The 22070-nt window shown below is 42.4% G+C and overlaps 1 protein-coding gene across 3 annotated transcripts in view; it reads right to left on the bottom strand.

The window, feature by feature from the left end:
- Positions 1 to 1180: 1180 nt before the first annotated feature.
- The window catches only part of Mgat4a (alpha-1,3-mannosyl-glycoprotein 4-beta-N-acetylglucosaminyltransferase A), a 91388-nt gene continuing 70498 nt past the window's right edge, over positions 1181 to 22070 (bottom strand). For all 3 annotated transcript variants that reach the window (XM_027386832.2, XM_027386833.2, XM_027386834.2), the window contains 11 exons: positions 19918 to 19964; positions 17852 to 17965; positions 16994 to 17069; positions 9715 to 9829; positions 7886 to 8016; positions 6919 to 7026; positions 6637 to 6830; positions 5547 to 5625; positions 4615 to 4681; positions 2470 to 2582; positions 1181 to 2334 (listed from right to left, as the gene is read on the bottom strand). In XM_027386832.2, the coding sequence (XP_027242633.1) occupies positions 2308 to 2334; positions 2470 to 2582; positions 4615 to 4681; positions 5547 to 5625; positions 6637 to 6830; positions 6919 to 7026; positions 7886 to 8016; positions 9715 to 9829; positions 16994 to 17069; positions 17852 to 17965; positions 19918 to 19964 (1071 nt within the window). In that variant the 3' untranslated portion in view covers positions 1181 to 2307. The remainder of the gene's footprint in view (positions 2335 to 2469; positions 2583 to 4614; positions 4682 to 5546; positions 5626 to 6636; positions 6831 to 6918; positions 7027 to 7885; positions 8017 to 9714; positions 9830 to 16993; positions 17070 to 17851; positions 17966 to 19917; positions 19965 to 22070) is intronic.

The following is a 22070-nucleotide window of genomic DNA, read 5'->3' as shown; positions in this document are numbered from 1 at the left end:
ATGCCAACCACCACCTATTTTACAGATATAATTAGTACTGCATTTGGCACTTTTTCCTTTCACTGTTAGGGGGAAAGTGAGCCGGTGGCCTCTGAGGTCTAATGTGTATACCTTGCAGTTCTAGGCACCCTGGCTTCCCCTCCGCTGAGCTGCACTCTTAACCAACCTCTGAGGCTCTCACTGCAACTACTTGCTTGGGGGAAGCACATCTGCTTCGATTGTCTAGTGCCTCACTGGGGACAAAGAAGGGAGCAACTCTAACCCTGAGGGTCAGATGAGCACCTGCTGTGGTGGAAGACAGGTGGAGAGCTGGCCTCCGGAGCATGGAATGTGTCAGAGAACACACAGACCACAAATGAAAACTAGACGCAGAGTGTGTGTGTGCCCATGCATGGCAAGGTTGTTAGGCAAACACGCCTAAGAGAGAAATGACTCACCCAGATGCCAAGAGAGCTTGCCAAGGCCCAAGAATGTTCTAGGCACTGGGAAGAAGATTCTCTGAATGAAGGACAACACTTGGCTAAAAAGCAAGAGCCATGGGAGTTTGAGCGAGAGGATGTGCAGAAATACCCAAGCAGGGGCCATTCAAATGGTGGCAGGTGTGCATTAGAATCCCACTAGATTTTCAAAGCACAGCCTCCCTGAAGTCACAACCACTGAGAAACCAGAGCCCTAAGGGGGGCCCCTGCCCCCATCTGCATGGTCTCACCATCTGTGACCCTGCTGCATTAGCAGCAATTTAGTGTGTGAAGACAATGCTCAAAGTTTATAATGAAAAGGTATTCCTCATTTCAAAGGAATTTGCCTTATGTCTTAGGAAATCAGAGAAGAAAATAAAAAGTTGAAGGAAACGGAGAGGGGAATTTACAAAACCCCAAGAAAAACTTCACCTGGGCTTTAACACAGCATAGTAGTATTTATCTACATTTTTCCCAGTCAGAAGACAACATGCAAAATGGCTGTTAAGTGCTGTGTCCCATACACGAGGTGATTAAGAAAGCTCCAGGCTGGAGGCCACCAGCTAGGACCTCCCACAGCTCCAGGCCTCTACCATATCTGCTGGACATCTGCAGCCCCCGGATCAACCAGGGGAGACTGGCAACTACTGCTCAGCCTTCCTAATTGTAAAGCACTTTTGCAAACTAGTACTGCATGAGACTGCAAGGCAAGGAGGCATAAGTACTCTGTGGACACAGCATTTACTTCCAAGTTGATGATACAGCATAGCAAATCATTCTGTGGAAACATACAAGCACTACAATTATCTTTGACTGGAGCCCCACATTACAGTTTTGGCTTTAAAATCATACCCATTATTTGATTCACACAACAGCATTACCTAGAAAACATTGTCTGAACTTCAAAATCTAACATGGGTATAAAAGGACCAGTGAGAACAGATGTGTCTAACTAGTGATTAAAGACAGATTAACAAGGGAAGGGGTCTCATCACCCACACCAGGGGAAACCTCAAGGACTCTGTATGTGGAGACTTGGACAGGGGCCTCCCACCTGGACATTGAAGACCACATTGGTTTTCTGTGGCTACACACCATACACAGTACTCTTGGCTTTAAAGAATGACAAATGCCTCTGAAAATATTTTGTTCAGAATTGCTGTGATTATAAAAGTACTTCAAGTTAAGAAACCCATCTAGAACCAATCTGGAATGGCAGTGCACTGGAAAAAAAAAAAAAAAAAATGGCATTGATCTGTAATGTCTGCATCTCCAAAGAAAAATATAGAAAGAACTTAAAAAAGCCAGGGAACTGCTTCTTCAAAAAAAGATATTGATTCAAAAATTTACTGCACAAAAATATGTACTTCTTAAGTGTTTCTAATAAATTAACTCCATAACATCTGTATGTGTATTTATATATTTATATATTTATATATATAATCCCTGATCGTCTATAAAAGAGGGTCTATAATAGTAAAATAAATGAACTTCAAAAGTACCCCCTTCACAAAATGTATTTAACATTAGTTTTTCTCAAATTTTAAGGAATGTAACAATATGTACAACTCTTATGTATTAGTATAATACCAAAATAGTCCCAGTCGTATTACCAGGCTGTCAGAATTGTAAAACGTCTGTGTCAAGTTCAAATTGGAGGACAGCTTAGTTTCAAATGAATGCAGTCATCCATGGGAAGAGCCCCTGTCTGGGTGGGAATGACAATCATCTTATCTACAGTAGGCTTCACGAGAGGTAGTGTTCAAGTCCAGACAGAAAGGGACACACTAACTATCTTTAATTGACAGAGTCACAGGAAGAAAGGATGTGGTGTCGGTTTCTTAGAAGATCAATTGGTGGCTTTTTTTATATGAATCTGAAATACAAAATAATGAAAGATTTGACAAAGCTGTTAATTCAAAATTCCCAGAAGGCTTCATTTGCAAAATCAAGATGCAATGTAAAACAATGCAGTGAGCCATGTGACTTCACAGACTGCCTATGTCCTTACCTCATTAAGAATGGCCCAGACAGCAGAATTCTGAATAACTGAAAGTCGGAAGGCTGAAATGGGGTTGAGAGCAGGGTCCACGATTCCCTCTGCAACACCATACTCAAATTTTCCTTCAAAACAGGAAGTAATTGTTAAAGACCAAGCACCAGTATCAATACACAAGTAACTTTTTAAAAATTACATTTGTGTTTGTATGAGGGTGCGCACACCACAATATGCTTACAGATGTCTGAGGACAACTTTTAGGAGTTGGTTCTCTCCTTCTGCAATGTGGGTCCAGAAGATTGAACATAAGTCACCAGGCTTGGTAACAAGTGCCCTTATCAACTGAGCTATGTCACAAGGCCACACACATAAGATTTGAGTGCAGCATCCTTATCAGTTAGAAGTTATTTACATAGTTATTCTACTAAGTTTTTTGCTTTGATACTCAATATCTGCCTGTTATTACACTGTAGACAATCACTTCCCAGTTAGAGGGAAAAGCCTTTCGAGCAAGTATTAATTTAGGAATACAGCACTCCTTTATTTGCCCTGGAGCATCTCCAAACCTCTGCTGCCACTATACTTCCAGGTTGGAAGGTTGCATCTCTCTCTGTGCATGTGAGCTGTCTTTTAAAGAAGCTGATTATATAATCTGCTGCTTATTTTCCTAAAGAAATGAGCTTAGATAGTGTGTCAGCTTAAAAGTTCCGAGTTTAGAAGCTGGATGGTGGTGGTGCACACCTTTAATCCTAGCACTCAGGAGGGAGAGGCAGGCCGATCTCTGTGAGGTCTACGGAGGGAGTTCCAGGATGGCCAGGGCTACCCAAAACAAAACAGTTCGGAGTTTCCTAAGAGGTCTTGGCTGTGACTTGTTTACCCAGCCAACTGTCAACAATAACTTTATGCCTATCGCATCTGCTACTGTAGTCCAGCATCAACTAGGAAACTTCACTACAATAATTTTTCTTTTTCCTTTCTCATTTTCTCCTTCCTTCTCTTTCTTTCCCACAGAGTTCAGGCCAGTATTAAATAGTTAAGTATTAGATGACAAGGGAAAACAGGAGAGTGGCTGCTAGCTAATATACAGCTAAAGATTAGAGGGCAAGCTGAGCATGCCAAAGCATTCCCGTCCATCAGGTTAATCTTTTTAGCACATGCTCCATAACCATAACTGAGCATGCTCAAGAATGAACTCCTAAACTGCGCATGCTCAGGAATGGCCTACAATGCATCAGAGTTATGTGCCAGCTCACTACATAAAATTCCACAGTTCCTTTGTGAAAAGAGAGCACTGCTTTGGAAGCCCCATGACTACCTTGCCTGCTGGCAAGTCATAACTCTGTCTCCATGCTCTTCTGTCTTGACTCTGCGCTCACCAAGATGTGATGTACTTGGTTACAATTAAAATCCCAGACTACAGACACTGGAAGGAACTTCAGAGGTCTCTGGTCACAGCCCTATTCCTTCCACACACTGGCCTGTGGTCCTTTCTCAGGCTCCCTGTTTCTCTACAGAAGGCTCTTTTGCCTTCTCAGAGCTTTAACCCACTGAAATTTCTTTCTAAAACCACAGCACTCTTCTTCTTGGACACCCAGCAGGGGTCCAAGAATTGCCTGTAGGCAATTTTCAGCCATGTTTTTGGAATTAAGTAGCAACAAGTCTGATAAATTTAATTCTGGCCATATATCGGGCTATTCTGGACCCACCTCTTTCCTTGGCTTTCCCCATTAGACACCTAGCTGAACCCTGATTCCATTTACTATCCCTAACACCCTCCAAGGCTTCCCCAGGTGCCACTGTCAGTCAGCATCATCACACAGAGGCACACCCCCCGGGGGGAGGGTCAGAAATCTGGATCAACTGGCATGTGGAAGTTAGGTGAGGGCATGAAAGCAGTGAAGATCATCCAGACAGAGATGGGCAGAAAGGCAGCAAAGGCAGACTCGCTGTCACTGAGATATAGCTATGACACAAGCAATAGAGAAAGCCAACAAGCCAGGAATCCACCCAGGATCCGTAAATGTCAAATCAAGGGAGTATAAGTAACAACTTGAGCACACTGGTGACTGTAACTGTCAAGCGGCTTAATGTATGACAAGAATTTGAAATGGCTTTAGGAGTCAGTCCAGGAAATAAGTGTTACTAAGTGGACATTACCTATTCTGAAATAGCCATCTTCTAATCGTTTGTCTTTGGTTTCTTTGCTGATTTCCAAACTGTCACTCTAAAATAAAATAAAAGCAACAATTGTATAGGTAATTGTGCCCGTTTAAAGCAAATCTAACTTCGTATAAAAGCTGCATTTGTGGCACAGCTATGAAGAAAAATGACATCTCCGTTGAGAATTCTGAAAATTTGTTAGTAAAATTTTAACCACCCTCTCAGCCTGCTTAGAATACCAATGGTCAGAAAATGAAGACTGTATATGTTAACTTGAACAAAATGTAGACATTTCTTACAGAGTAAACACTGTGGTAAAATATGGACCCTTTTCCTAATATAAACAACTGTATTTTTTTTTCCAGCAGAAAGAAAAATGAAGACTATGGAAGAAACAAATGGGTACATTAACATCAGATATTCAATATTTTAATGACCCACCATTAAAGTCATACATCTCATGAGATTTTTTTTTCCTCATAAATAAGAAAACCTCTAATCCATTGTGACAACTGGCTTCAATTGTCAACTTGACACAACTAGAGATTAGGGTGAAGAAAGTCTCAGTGAGGATCTGTCTACATTGGGTTGGCCTGTGAGCACATCTGTAGGAAGTTATCTTAAATGATGTGGGAAGACCCAGCCCACTGTGGACAGAACCATTCCTTAGGCAGGGTTTCCTGAACCATGTAGGAGAAATTGAGCTGAGCACAAACAGATATGAGATGCATTCATCTCTCTGCTCTTGACTGTGGATTTGCTGTAACTTGATATTTAAAATTCCTGCCGGACTTTCCCACAACGATGACCTATAATCTGGAATTGTAAGTTAAAATTAGCTCTTCTCTCCCCTAAATTGCTTTCTGCCAGGGCATTTTATCACACTAACAGAAATGAAACTGGAACATCAGGAGTAGCAGCAGCCATACCTTAAGAGGCAGAACCTCCACAGTGGTGTTCAGCAGGATGTCTCCTGGGTGTTCTTGATTGCCACTATGGAACAAATAACTGGAAATACATACCAAAGAATGAAAACACAAGTTAGACTAGAGTGTATAAGACCCAAGAATACATCCTCACCCTGGGGTGACCTCTTAGAAGGTTTCTGTTGGCACAGGATAACCACACACCAGAACCTGCAACTCTCATTCTAGTAAAAGTGGAGAGGATTGAAGGGGTCGTGAATATTAAATTAAAAAACAAAAATAGATAGTCCTAAATTTTATAAAATGTCGGAGTCCCCAAAAGCCTAAAAAGGGTTGCAGAGACCCGTAGGCATGCTAAAAATGATCTGTACCAGCAAAACTACTACTGGCTAGGGACATCTACCATTTCAATCAATTGCTGAGTTAATAACCTGCTGTCCCTGTGTTTGGAGATCATCTAAGATAAAGACTTGAAAGTTATTATAGAAAGATGTCTAAATAAGAGTAACAAAATTACAGACTAAATCTAAGTTCAGAAATAACAAGCTACCAAACATAAGGCCAGCAAGACAGCTCAGCAGATAAAGACACTTTATCTACCAAGCCTGAGGCCTGAGCTTAATCCCCATTACCCACAAGGTGGAAGGAGACAACCAATTCCCACACGTTGTCCTCTGGCCTCCACACACAAATAAATGTAGTATCTTAAAAATAATTTATCCAAGCCCTGGGCATTGGTGGTGCACGCCTTTAATCCCAGCACTTGAGAGTCAGAGGCAGGAGGATCTCTGTGAGTTGGAGGCCAGTCTGGTCTACAGAGACAGGACAGGCTCCAAAACAATTCAGAGAAACCCTGTCTCAAAAAACCAAAAAAGAAAAAAGAAAAAAGAAAAATTTATCCAGAACATTAAAATATTGATGGCATGCATGAAAACATGAGCACTTTTCATACTCAGCTATATGAAATTAATTTATAACCAAAACTTTTGTGACTTAGCACGTGTCAACCTACTGTGCACCAGCACATAAATGAGGTGCGTCATAAGCAGAAGGCCTGAATTCTCAGAAGAAGTGGAATTCCATTGTCACTGACCTTTCTACATTGACTGGCTTGTCGAATTTAAACAAGATGTAGTCTCCAGCTGTGGGGGTGATGGCCCAGAAGAAGTCCTCACCCATGTAGGTCTTCTCCAGTGTGTGTCCTTGGTAAACCTTCAGGGAGGTGGAGACCTCTGCGGGCGGGTTCACGTGGATCTTGAGAACCAATGGTTTCATGTAATCTTTATCCTAGGAAGACATGTTGATGCCATTATGTTAACAGCTACACAGGAAGAGCAACCTGTACAGCCGGGAAAGGCCATGTGCAATCACCAACCGTGAGTTTCTGGATTTTCCCCGACAGTGACGAATGTAGACCCACATGCTGGAAGAGCGACGGTCGGAAGCGAATTCGTAGATTTGCCTTCTGTCTGTCACAATGCTTCTAGACATTTAAAAGAATCGGATTTTATTATTCGATGATAAAGTGCAACTCGGGCGCTGAAGAGTCCTGTGAGGTGGCATGTGGCATCACTGCTATTTAATACTCTCAGGTGCACTGGGGTCTGATACTAACCCAAGACAATTTAAAGGGGGTGGGTGAGAGACAACTGACACAACAGGAAGAAAACAACACACCTTCTTCCACCAGCCAGGTCTGCTATATATCTCCAATAATAACAGGATAATAAAGCCTCAAGACCCACAATGTTTCTCAGCCATACATGAGGGAGCCAACACTTAGAAACAGGGTGGTTAAGGGATTTTCTGCTATTAAAAAAATAATGTATTATATATGTACGCACATGACTGAACTGTTTAAAACACTCTACCACTGCACCATACACACACTGACACACACAGATACACTCTCACACTCATACACAAGCAAACACACTCATGCACACACGCATGAGCACACATGCAGACAAACACACACGCACACACACATACACACACACACATACACACACACACACACACACACACACACACACACACACACACACACACACACACCTACCTTTCTAACACTGGGACTTAGAATTGACTTCAGAATGAAGCCAAGCACGGGAAGAGTAAATAGTTTCCCAGCTGTGGCCTTATTTAACTTGTTACCAAGATCTACTTCACTCAGAGTTACTTTCATATGGGAAATGGAAAAGAAACTTCCAGGCCAGGCATGCAGGCCACTGAGACAGGAGGATCTTCAGAACTAGGCCAGCCTGGGGCTACATAGTGAGACCCTGTCTCAAAAAGGCAAAGAAAAAGTGTCCCCTGGACTGCATGGAGAGTTAACTTACAGCATCTTTTTCAGGGTTGCAGACTTTCACCCAGAGAATGTGGTCCAAGAGCCAATCAATGGGTTTCTCCTTATAAAACATAAAGATGAACTCCACAATCAGAGTAAGGTCTGGCGCCTGAAACATCTTTCCTGAAAAGACATTCCCAGTCAACAGCTGTCACAAAGGACCAGTCCTCGAGATGCCTGCAGAAGGGACTTCTATGTGCTAAATATAGTGAGATTTTATTCCCATTATCAAAAACAGCATCACTTTACCTAAACATTCTCTGGACTTGTCAGCTGGGTATAAACAGAAGTAACCTACTCCTGATGTTAACTACAATTTAATACACACTGTTGTTTAAAGAGTTCATAGATCAAGTCAGACTTTTCTTCCTATCTTAGTAAGACTGTTCTCATAAATAAAGGAATTTGAAAGATTGATATTTTTAAAAAGTATGCAGGGCTAGGAGTACAGCTCAGTGAACTGTATAGAACACTTACCTAGCAGTATGTATGAAGCCCTAAATTCAATCGGAGGGAGGGAAGAGGGAGGGGGAGGGGAGGGAGGGGAAAATTAGGGAAAGAGGAAGGGAGGGAAGGAGGGAAGGAGGGAGGGAGGGAGGGAGGGACCAACATCAATAAAACAAAAAGTTGAAGGAGGCAGAGGAGGCGAAGGAGCAGGAGGAGGGCTGGGGAAGAAAAGGCTTACTAATTTTGTTGTCAATGAAACTGGTAATTTTGCTTTCTGAGTCTTAAAACAAGTTTTGAGTTAAATGACAACAAGGTCAGAGACCAAGCCTCCTGTTGGGAGGGGTGGCCTGAACCCAGGGCCTCACTCACGCTAGGCAAGGGGTCCACCACTAAGCTGCACCCAGCCCTTGCATTCTTCCATGAGATCCCACCACTTTGCCTGGCCTGGCCTTAGATTTGAGACCCTCCTGTATCAGCCTCTTGGATGCAGGGATCACAAGAGTTGCAGATGTGCACCATCACACCTGGCTTGAGAGGTTATTTTTAAACCCTGTAAATTTCCTTCACCCGTTTGGCTTCAAACACATTCTTTTTCCTTGGCTATTTTAGGGATGCCACTCCCTCAAAGGCTTTAAGATAAGCACCCCCAAATAGCTCATGAAAGAAACAAGTGAAGAAAAAGTCATCACCAACAAGAGCTGCATGCTGCAGCCCCCTAAGAACCCATCAGTGCCATGCTTTGGGGATGAACCCCAGTCTTGTAAGCACAAAGCAAATGGCAGTATCCGAGAAGAACTCAGATATGCTCCCAGCAGCAGCACCACGGCAGCCACGGTACAGCTCTCTAGAGGACATGCTACACCTTGGAAGTCACTCACAGAGGCTACATAAATTCATGTACATCAGCTTGCATGAAGAGATTTACCTATATTTAATTTTCTCTCTCTTTTGGTCAAAAAAAAAAAAAAAAAAAAGCAACTGGTTTAAGATTCTGAGACTCAGTTTTGTTTTTGTTTTTCGAGACAGCTTTGGAACCTGTCCTGGCACTCGCTCAGTAGACTAGGCTGGCCTCGAACTCACAGAGATCTGCTTGTGCCTGCCTCCCCAATGCTGGGACTAAGGGTGTGCACCACACTGTCCAGCCAGCTCAGCTGTTTTATAAAGTAGATAAACCAAGCCGGGCAGTGGTGGCGCACGCCTTTAATCCCAGCACTCGGGAGGCAGAGGAAGGTGGATCTCTGTGAGTTTGAGACCACCCTGGTCCATAAGAGCGAGTTCCAGGACAGGCTCCAAAGCCACAGAGAAACCCTGTCTCGAAAAACCAAAAAAAAAAAAAAAAAAAAAAAAAGTAGATAAACCAAACACTTTTCTTACCAATGAATCCAAGCTGGGAAAACTCTAGAATCATCCATTCTTCAGAAGAGAGTTGAAGTGCAAAATTTTTTATGGTATTAAAATAGTTTTGTTTGACAATAATATCATCTTCAAGCTAGAAAAAGATTGAACAATCATACTTAATAAGGCAAAAAGAGAAGAAAGGAGTAAATAGGCATTATGACAGTAAATCCAAACATATTCTCACAAATATCAGAAAAATTAAACCAATTAAAATATAAATATGGATGTTGTGAAAGCAAAAGATTGTCATCTACTACCTAGGTCAGAGGTCAAAGAGAAGCCAGTGCCTTCCCTCACCTACCTTCTGTCTGGCTAGTGAGAGGCTCCATTTGAAAACTGGGCATGCATCCATCTGACACCTGTATTCTGTCTGATAGACTCCTATGTACAACTCTCCTCTCTCTCTCTCTCTCTCTCTCTCTCTCTCTCTCTCTCTCTCTCTCTCTCCTTTTCTCTTCTCTCTCCTCCCCTCTCCCCCCCTCCCTCAGGGCCCAGCTCAAGCTAGGCAAGAGCTCTAGCTCTAGAAAGCCTCTTTATATTTTTAAAGGTTTATTTACTATTTTTATGTGTATGTACATGTCTCTGACCAAGGACATCACATGTGCAGGAGCCTGTGGAAGTGAGAAGGGGCACTGGATCCCCTGGAACTGGAGTAACTGGTAGTTAAGAGCCACCATGTGGGGTGTGACGCAGCAAGGAGAATAAGGAGGTACCAGAAGCACCTGGCAGTGTTCTGATGAAAATCATCTTCCACTCCAAGTCACTTGCAACCCACCCCCTTTTTTTACGAAGTATCAAACTTTATTCAAAGCAAAGTGATAGTACAGATCAGAAACACACTGTCAAGAACGCAGCCAGGCCACAAGAGTCAGGATATTCAAGGACTCCAGGAACAGTGTGGGGCTGCCTTAGGGGGTTCAAGAGAAGGAGAAAATCCGACTGTTAAAGGGGAGTAGCAAGGGTAGTTCCCTGTTTTGATTGACAGATTAAGGCATATAGTCATTTCTCTACTGTGCACATCCTGTCCCAGAATGTGTCTGATTTTAATCATGTGCATGCCTAATTATGCATAGACGTAAGATGGTATATAGGGGATTCTCCCTACAAGTTTACATAGGGACACAGTTTCTCCTTACTGCGTATGTACCCCAAAACAGTTCAGGCCAGACTGGCCTTTCCATTTGGAGTATGAATGAATAGAATTTGTTGAAGAGGAGAAGAAACTTACTACATCATTTCTAGTGGGTGAAAATAAAGCTCAGAGCAGGTTGGGGTCCTGGGTTGCTAGCAGGTTTCTGGGTGCAGTGATGGGTGCTAGTCTGTGCAGATAAGTGTTTCCAGCTGTCAAGTACATTGCTATTAGAAGAGGAGTATGTACAGCCCAAACCAACTAGAGATTCAGGTCACTAAACTATCCCCCATTCTTACCTGCACCGTTGTTCAGATATGCAAAGTACTTTGGGAACATTGGGACAGGAAATGTTCAAAAAATATGACGCTTGAGTGAAAGTCTGAAGGTTAACGTCATACTGAGCATGGGAAATGACTGAATGGCATTAAAGCTCTGGATCATCTATGATGAAAACCCTGGCATAATTTGATACTGGGCAACATAGCCTTTTTCCAAATGGTATAACATTGCCACTCCAAACTCCATCCCAAGCCACAGGTATAACCCCAGGATGGTTGGTATTTTCTTTTTCTCTTTAAGCATAAGCCCACAATACAATTGACCTGGTTCTACCCTTTTCTTTTCCAGTGCTGGGAACTGAACCCAGGGTGGCATGCACAATGGCCACACTCTCCCACTGGGCTGCCTCCCACACACAAACATCCTTTAGAAGCGGTGGATATGAAAACCCCCTGTTTGCAACCATGAACCCACAGCCCTAGGAAAGTGTGAGATAAAGTCCTTTGAGTCCCCATCTTCAGCTCTGTTTTCCTTGGATTTCCCTAGGTGATCCCTTTTGCTTTACAAACATCTCAATCCAGCATAATCTGGTGGCTTCTAAAGCTAGTGTGTTTTCTCTGCTAATACTCTGTAGACAAACGACAATGAGCTCCTTGATAGGATTCTCGTGCTGCCCAACTATAAAGACTAGAATATAAAGCAACTCTATTTCCTAAGGAACAAGCTTTTGGGAAATATACCCACTTTTAGAAAAACTCATTAACCTTTGGAGAGATGAAAATTTAGACCCAGTCTAAATGATCAACAATACAGCAATGATGTAAGAATATTATTCCAAAAAACCGACTAAACACCACACCAATTTCCATTCACTGACATTTAAGGCTTTTGATATTATGTTGTGACAACAAAACTAGTTATGAGGCTTTGTGTGTGTGTGTGTGTGTGTGTGTGTGTGCGTGCATGTGCGTGAGAGAGAGAGAGATCCCTTATTAGAGATTTTAGACATCAACAAGAGAGGGGGATGGCAAACTCCAGACCCTCCTTCACCCACAGAAACGTGGCTTTAAAATGAGAGCATTCAACAGCTACAGTCCCACGGCTGGGCATGGTTCCCAACTCCTGACTTCTCCCTCTGGAGCCCCTGACTTTCTGGCATGCATCCTAATAGTGTCGTTTCTGTCTTGTCTCAATCAAAGTATGGACAGGAACAGGGTAGGCACCCAACAAACGCCAAGAACAAAGGTACTGTTTGTTTGCAGTACCACACGTAAGCACTGAGGGGCGCCCAAGACGACAACATAGATGTACAGTATCCCCACACACACCCCAAGAGTGGGGGTTGTGCACAGCAAAATAGAAACCGGCAAATCTCACTACACCCACAAGTCCACAAAAAGAGGCCCCAAAAAGCAACGATTGTGACACCATGTACAAGACCTGTATAAACACCTCCCAGACAAAAATCTGCATAAAGGGACAAGGGGGGCATGAAACACAACCCCATCACCACTCTCTAAGGAGCTACTAGCATTCTCTACCTGCTGAGAAAGGGAGAGTCACTTCCTTCAATGATGTGATACCTAGTAGGTGGACCACACACCAGGGCAAGCCCCATCCAAGACTAGCTGGGCAGCACAAACTAGACTCAAGAGGTTAAAAAGGAGAAGGCTCAGAGGCAGGTGGGTAGAGAAGGTGGTTATGGTAGGGGCAGTGAGAATATGCAAAATACACTGCATGATACTCAAAAGAATTAATGAAAATACTCTTTAAAGGGGCTTGGGGAGCTACAGAGATAAATCAGTGGTTTAACACACTCACCACTCTTCCAGAGGAATCAGAATCAGTTTCCAGAACCCACATGGTGGCTCACAGCCATCTGTAACTCCGGTTCCAGGGGCCCATTGCCCTCTTCTGACCTCAGCTGGTATCAGCACTCATGCAGTGCATACACACACACACACACACACACACACACACACACACACACACGCCAAACACACATGTGCACAAAGAAGAAAATAATTGTTTTAATTTAAAGGGCTCAAGAAGCAGGCCTTCTGGGACACCACCAGACCACAAGGGCAGGGTGGGCTGTTAGGGTTGGCTGATTTTCCAGATACCAAAATTCCAACACTAACAACAAAAATGACATTGCAGTGAGGCTATGCAGTGACTTGAAAACAGTGGAGAATTAAATGAAATGTGAAAGACTTAAATGAGAACAGCAACAAAGAGACAGACATTATGGAGGAGAATGAGCTAGAAACAGGAACTGCAGAATACAAAGCCTGAATGGGAAACTTTACAGCAGACCTGGCCAGGCAGAAGAGTGAGCAAAGACAGTTTTCAAAACTAACGGTGCAAAGGCTAAAAAGGGAAAATGATCATGAAGACAGCCCAAGGAACCTGCAGATACCATAAAGAGGACAATGTGCACATTTACTTCAAGGACCTACCTGAAGAGACATTGTCTGGAAACTTCCCAAGCACATAGCGGAAAATGGATATCCAAGTTTAACAAATAAACTAAAGACAAACATTGCAAGAAACAGCACAACCAGGCTGTCAAAATCCCCAGAGAAAGAATTTACTCCCTCATGGTGACCCGCCTCATACCAGGGGGCTCTTATCAGACCATCAGCAGATTTCTCAGCACAGACTTTGGGCTGTTAAGACAGTTGGATGGTGGATTTGAAATTATAAAAACAAAACAATTACCCACCAACAACACCCTACCTGCCAGCAGAACTGCATTTGAAAATATAAAAGAAGTTAAGGCTTTCCCAGGAAAGTGAGGGGTGGTAAATTAAACATTGGTCCTCCTGCCTGGCTTGCTCAGTCCTTCATCTTAAAATGAGAAGATGGTAAAAACCAACAAAATGCCATGCAAGAATGAAAAATCATCTGGTAAAAGCAGCACATATAGAATCCTGTAGTAGGTAATATGTAAGTCACTTTTTTTTAGGGGTAAGGACACCAGTGCCAACAGCTGCCTATATAACAGAAACACTGGCCTCTGAAATATCTTACAATTCTACCCAAAGACCAACATTGCTGACTGCATGCTGTCACTCATGACAGAGGCTTGCTGCCCTGATCATTTCCAAATCTGACATAAGCCAAAGCACAAAAAGTAATTACACACCTCAATCCACGGATGTGCAATATGAGAAGAGGCAGGGGGTGGGTGCCTGGTGTGTGGCTCAGTTGATGCAGTGCTCAGTGCTCTTCTAGCATGCACGAAGCCTGAGCTTGATCCCCAGCACTGTCTAGACCAGGCACAGTGCCATATTCCACTCCTGTAATCCCAGAACTTGGAAGAGTCAGAAGTTCAAGACTATATAGCAAGTTCAAGGCCAGCTTAGAATGTGAGACATATAATCTTATAAAGAGGCAATCTGTGTCATCAGTAACAAAGTAGGGACAGGGAACAGATGTAAAGGCAATAATTTATATGGCTTGAAATTAAGTGATTGGTTTTAGATAGACTGCTATAACTGTAGGGTGAGTAACTACAACGACAGCACAAAGAAAATCAAATGGGAAATCACATGACTATAAAAAAAAAAAAGTCAGTGGAAACAGAAGGAAGCAAGGATGTTTCTGCAGCAAAACTCATAAAACTTTAGTTAAGTATCACAGGAAAAAGAGGACTCAAAATTAGACATGAGAGGACATTAAACAGATTATACATTGTGAGAGGCTACTACAAAGTTAGGTGTGTGCTGATGAACTGGATTAACTAGAAGAAATAATATGTTCCTAGAAAGATGTAACTCACTGAGACTGAACTGCAGAAAAATACATTTAGGCATCATTACAACAAGCAAGGGAATCAAAGCTGAAAACAAAGAAAACAAAAAATCTTGAAGGGCTGGGAAGGTAGCTCAGTTGGTAACACGCTTGTCTAGCAAGCATGAATTCTGGTTTGATCATCACCACCACCTGAAAAGGTGTGGCAGTATAAGCCCATAACGCCAACACTCGTGGTGTGCAGGCAGAGGGATTTAGGCACCAGATCATCCTTGACTATAATGATAAACTCAGTGTCAGCCTGCACTACATAAGACGTTGTCTAAGACGATGACACCAACAAATCCTTCCTTAACTTCCCTGCAAAGCAAAGTAGAAAGCCCAAGACCAGAGAACTTCACTGAAGAATTCTGGGTAACCATTAAAGATTTAACTGATTTTTCTCAGACTCATACTAAACACTGACACATGGAGAATTCCTTCAAACACAGTCTGTGAGGCCAGCATTCCTGAGACGACAATCAAAAGCTCTCCCTCTGGGATCACAAACAGGCAGGGATTCCCACTAGCTGTCAGCAAAACACTGGAAATCCTGGTTTGAGCCATCAGACATCTAAGATTTAAAAGCATCCATATTCACCCTCACACCGTGTTGCTTCTTTGACACCCACAAAAATGTGTACATGTACTCTCTCTTGAGACACAGCTTCACTGTAGAGTCCAGGTTCCCAGGGAACTTATTAATAATCCAGGCTGGCCTTAGATTAGAGAACCTCTTGCCTCCTAATGCTGAGATGATGAGTCTGTGTCACTATGCTCAGGTAAATTTTGTAAAAACATGATACTGATGTCACATCCAAGATGCCAACCCCCACGTCCTGAAGTTTCCCCATGACATGACACAAATTCCACAAAAACATAAATTATTTCAGCAAAGTTGCAGGATAAAAATACCAACACCTTATCATTTCTACCCACTAACAATAACCAATGCCAGCCGGGCGTTGGTGGTGCACGCCTTTAATCCCAGCACTCGGGAGGCAGAGGCAGGCAGATCTCTGTGAGTTCAAGACCAGCCTGGTCTACAAGAGCTAGTTCCAGAACAGCCTCCAAAGCCGCAGAGAAACTCTGTCTCAAAAAACAAAACAAAAAAACAAAACAAAAAAACAAAACAAAACAAAAAAACAAAAACAATAACCAACGTCCCCAACCCAATTGTATTTTAATCTCATTCAATAGACTACTAAAACCACTTAGGAATAACTTAAGGAAGTGAAAGGCTTATTCCAGGTGGACTATCAAAGAAAACAAGGAGCTGCATGCTTGTAACTCCAGCACTCAAAGCAGAAGCAGGAAAACCCCAAGTTTGAGGCCAGCTTGCTGAGCAAACAGTGCCTGCCTGAAATTCCAGCACTGAGCAGGCAGCCAAGGGGAACTATGGAGCTTGGTAGCCAGCCAGTCTAGCTGAACTGAGAAGTTCCAGGCAGAGAGACTCTGCCTCAAAAAAAAAAAAAAAAAAAAAAAAAAACAGTGGAGATTAACTGAGGAAGGCCCCCAACATTGACCTCTGGCCCCTACAAGTAAGCACACACATGCACACTTATACCTACAAGAAACTTACAGAACAGAAATGCTTTCTAATCTACCTTCCCATCTTTCAGACCCATGTGAACATTCCAACATTGACCTCTGAACTCAAACATCGTTAAACTATCTGTAGAATGTGTTCATAGAATGTGGTCATCTTTACAAAATAAATATGAAACAAATCTATTCTTTTACATTTCAAATCTTTATAAGCTAAGTATATTTCTTTTTCTATTTTAATAAATGTGTTTTGGAAGAAAAGGAGGAGGAGGAAGGGAAGGATTAAAAGCACCAAGTAGAAAAGCTGAGACAGATCTGCACAAATATGCCTCTAATACTTCTTCAAAATGGTGAGAACAACCTGGTGTGATGGCGCACGCCTTTAATCCCAGCACCAGGGAAGCAGAGGTAGGTGGATCTCTGTGAGTCCAAGACTAACCCTATCTATAACAAAAGAAACAACAACAACAAAAAACATCCTGTAAAAACCCCAACTCTTACCTGAATATAATAGATGCCCTTCTCCTGAGCATACATCATTAGAAAGCAATAATCCAGGTTTTGCTTGGTTCTCCATCTGAAATGAACAGTTTCAGCAAGTTAGAAATCAGACTCAAAGTTAGCACATTCAAACCATGTATGAGCCGCCTGTCTACTCTAACACACAGTCTCCGACACATCCAAGAGGTGGTCAAAGAGTGACTTCCCTCCAATGAAGCCTTTCTCGCCATGTACTCCTAAGACTAACCCCCCCCCCAGCTCTTCTTCTAACAGAAGGCTCTCCAGTGAAGGGAACTGGGGCATCACCATACACACATCCTCTTCTGGAGACAGATCAGCATGAAAGATGCAAAAATACCCACCAATGAGCACATTACTGGTCATGGAACTCATGGCTCCAGGCATGCATGGCTAAGGCTCTACTTCTGAGCTATAATCCAGCATTTTCCAGACTGCCTTGTCCACAAACCTTTTCTTCAGTAATATCTTAATGCCTCCTTGAACTATTGCTTGGCAAAGTCTACTTTAGGGGATGAGGCTGTGTCCAAAGCTGTGAACTGGATATGGCTAGAGAGTGATAATGCATATTAAATGCAAACAAATACTATGTATTAATGTTTAAAAACAAATTTAAATCTACATTAGTAACCCTTTGGGTGACTTCCTCGTGGCTAACAGAAACACACTAATGAATGCAGAGTAAGAGAAGTGGTCGCCTCAAGCTCAGTTCATCTAAGCAAAGCTCTCAGAATCTGTCCTGTGCTGAACAAGATGGCCTAGGACTGTTGGCCATGGCAGCCTCCCATCTTCTGAGCATTTCCTGGGTATACCAGGGTTGACAGGAAAGCACCTGCTCACCTTATTCTTTCTTTGGAGTCTCCAAATGTCTCCTTCAGGTTTGTCAAATCAGGGTAATAGCTTTCAGGAGGGGAGATTATTTCCAGCAGGCCAGAACTAATTTCTTTAGAAAATCTACCAAGAGAAAGGTTAGCTGTATTATTTTAGCTCTGTGGGATTTCATGTGTCTTAATGCTCAACTTACTGCATTTAACATAAAAGGAATGACTAAAAGTAGGGTAGCAGAGTCTGAGGAGACAGATATAGTGTGCTAAAATGCGGTCACCTCACCACTGACCAGAAAATACAAATTTCTCTACTGACATGTTTCGGTTTCCTCTTACTGTGCTTTTAAAAGACAGTAAATGTCAGAGTAGAAACACTGAAATGTAGCAGAGAGATCCTAGGCAAACTGCAGGCACTGCTATCTTTAATGTGATCCATTTTAAAATCTAAGCAAATCAAGGACCCACAGAGAGTGGGAATCTGCATGCTGGCCCCAAATATATTATTTATGAAAAAATCAAAGTTCTTCCATTTTTCTAGGCTGGTGAGATGGTTTAGTCACTACAGGGGTTTGCTCCCCAAGCCTGGGTCCAATCCCTGGGAGAGACAACCACAAAGGTTCCTTCCCCATCCATACTGCAACATGTGTGCAGATATACACACAAATCAATCAATGTGATTTTTTTTCAAATTTAAAAACAAAGTTCTTCAATATTCAGGAAGCTTTAGTTGCATGCTGCAGGCCCTATGCAATTCCAAACCAGGGCTTTGTAACTGAGGGCTATTTTATTCCTCCTAGGAACGTTCAGTGGGTCCTGGAGACATTTTCATTGTCACACTAGGGATGCTTCTACTGACAACTAAATGGACAGATGCCCAGGTCCTGCTATACATCCTGTTATACACCGAGTCCCTACAACCCAAAACCACCTAGCCTGATGAGTGGTCCCTGGACTGAGAAACCCTCTCTGAGCCTCTTGAGTCAGTCTTCACTAACTAAATGTGGCTTCTTTTTCATTCATGTCCTTGTCCCATTCTTGCAAACTTTCACAGGGTGCTATTATAAGCCCGCCGTTGTGCAAATGCCTGGGGTATGTAATTGCACTTATTTTCTGGCCTTCGTTTCCCTGAACATCAAGGAAACCTGTAGAACTGCCCCTTAGGTTGATGGGAAGGGGAACCAGTCATTGTTCCCTGCTTCTTTAAGGGGTCTACACCAGCCTATTCCACAGACTGCCAGGACTGTAGCCATGAGCAAACTTTTAACACATCAGAATGTGATCCTCAAGTATGCACAATGTTTTCTTAAATCTCCATCTTTCATATTTTGATTAACAAGGAGAAATTCTTCTGACTGCGGAATTGGCAAATAACGACTGCTTCTACAACTTGTTTTTAAGATTTTCATTATTTTTAATGACGTGTGTATGTGGGTGGGGAATGGGGACAGGGCAAAGGTGACAGGGGTCCCCGAGGCTGGAGGATCAGGGGTAGTGAACCACACAAAGGAACTGAAACTCAGGTCATCTGCTAGGTGAGTAAGCACCTTTAACTGCTAGCCCCATCTCTCCAGCTTCCTAAGCCTTTTCTTGTCAATGTGCCCTTAAGGAGTAAAACCAGATAAAATTCACTGAAGAAACCTATCAGGTCTAATTTTAAAACTGGCAAGTTAATAATATAAAACATGCTGATGCCAAAAACTCCCTAAGCTTTACATCTGTCCCCAGTCCACTGGAAACTGGGATGCAATCTTGGCAGGATAGAAAATCATGCTTGGTGAAAAGAGGGTGAAGGATTCAAACAGTCCTGTACAACTGTGATTCTTGCTCTACTCTTTCAAGAGCAAAGACCACTAGATGGCAGTGTTCTGTGCAGGTGCCATTCAAATCTTTTCTATGGTAGAAATAACCAATTCACCCACCAGACACAGGGATTTACATACAGCTGCTTAATGAGAATGTGAGGGGCTGTCGACACTGATGAACCGAGAAATGAATTAGAAAGGAAGGCATTTTCTTTTAATAAAAAGCCAAAAATAATAGCAATGAAAATAGTTCCATTTCTGTGCTTCAGAAACTTACTCTTTCTCCAGGTTGGCTATGACGCTGTGAACATAATCAAGATCTGTCTGGGAAAGAGAGAAAAATATTATGGTTTTTATTTCACTTTACAAAAAAAAAGATTTTTATTTTGTGTGTGTGTTGGCCTGCATGTATGTATGTATATATGTATCTATGTATGTGTACCGTGTGTGTGTGTGTGTGTGTGTGTGTGTGTGTGTGTGTGTGTGTGTGTGTTGTTCCTGGAGGCCAGAAGAGGGCATCAGATCCCTGGAATTGGTGTTACAGATGTCTGCAAGTCGTGGTCTAAGTGCTGGAAACTGAACTCAGGTCTTCAGGAAAAGCAGCCAGTGCTCTTCACTGCTGAGCCATCTCTCCGGCCCCCATTTCATTTTTAATGCCAAACCCAAAGTGGAACAAATGATGAGTCCATGATGAAAATACCATTTTAACTTTTTAGACACTTGTTCTATGAAACTGCACCTGTAAGTGTCCTTCAGTACTATCTATTACAGTAAGCAAATGTCTAAGTTTTATTTCTTTCAATCATTGATGTTCAATTTACTAGAAAAACTGAACATGAAGCAACGCCTATTTCTCTTGAAAATCCCAACTCCTAAGTAGTGAATGTGCATAGAAGGAGCCCGCTGGAGGCAAAGATGCCAGTACTTAGAACCATGAAACCAAACTGAGGCTCAAGATTTACCTCGAAGCTGCCTGCCTGCCTGCACAACCTGTGTTGTTTCTCTGAGCTTTAATTTTCTCTTTTACTTAAAAAGGGGTTGGGTGCTAAGGTGGAAGAAACCTTAGAGATTGTTGTAAATAAACCTATATAATAAAAAGCAGCATTATATTCTCTTGATACCAAGAATTCAAATCAGGAGGTTAGTAACCACAATTAGAACTGAGGAGTATGTTTCAACTAAAAATCCAGGCTGAGGATGCAGCATGAGCCAAGCCCTAGGTTTGATCCAGAACAACAAAAACAACAACAACAACAAAAAACCCACAAACCTTGAAAATCCAATATTCTTATCTTAGTTAGGGTTACTATTGCTGTGATGAAACACCATGACCAAAATCAAACTGAGCAATAATTTATTTGGCTTACACTTCCATATCACAGTCCATCACTGAGGGAGGTCAGGGCAGGGGAGGCAGAAGCTGATGCAGAGGCCATGGAATGGTACTGCTTACTGGCTTGCACCCTCTGGGCTTGCTCAGCCTGCTTTCTTATAGAACCCAGGACTACCAGCCCAGGCATGGCCCCACCCACAATGGATTGGGCCTTCTCCCCATCACTAATTAAGAAAATGCCCTACAGGTTTGCCTACAGCCGGATCCTTTTGAGACATTTTCCTCAACTGAGGCTCCCTCCTCTCCAGAGACTCTAGCTTGTTTTGAGATGACATAAACTAACCAGCACAATTCTCTACCCATTTTAAATTGGTGAAAACTTAAATATGGTCAACTATTAAGACAAATGAATGATATATAAAATCTAAACTATGTTATGAAAGCTGCCATACATTTAATGTGTACAAGTAAAAAAACAGCTTAACACTGGGAGTAATTTTAAAAAACATTAAAAACTAATATACATTTTTGCCCAATTTAATCTTAATGTCTATTAATTAAAATTTCAACTTTTATTAAGCTTATTGATTTAAGAATAAAGTATCTGCATAACACCACATCCTTCAAAGTCTTAAGAAGGAACTTTTGAGACACAACACAGACCAAGAACCAACCCCTCTCCTCCCCTTAGGTAACATCAAATATCAGTGATCTATTCTTAAATCATCACTCACATGGCTTTACCAAAGGGTATCTGAGGCTAGGACTGTAGCCGAGCATGGTTTACATAGACATCAATAGGCTTAGAAAGAGCCTGAAACCCAACTGAAAAATATTTGATGAGGCAAAGTGTACACCTGTCTAACACAAAGGAATACAAGGATGCAAGAGCCTGCCCTCTCCTTCCTATCTATTAATATACCTAGCAGAAGATTTGCAAACGACTGTGACTGGTGTCTTTTCACACAAGAGAACTGAACCTTTCTGCTATCTACTGGAGACTGGGAGGTGGTATGGGACTCCTTTGAAGAAAGCTCAACCTACAATCAGTCTAGAAGCACTGGGTCACACTGGCCAGATCCTTCCAATGGAACTTC

The sequence above is a fragment of the Cricetulus griseus genome (assembly GCF_003668045.3).
Source record: "Cricetulus griseus strain 17A/GY chromosome 1 unlocalized genomic scaffold, alternate assembly CriGri-PICRH-1.0 chr1_1, whole genome shotgun sequence".
Lineage (NCBI taxonomy): Eukaryota > Metazoa > Chordata > Mammalia > Rodentia > Cricetidae > Cricetulus > Cricetulus griseus.
The sequence above is the reverse complement of the archived record's forward strand: the minus strand, read 5'-3'. Positions and strand labels throughout refer to the sequence as shown.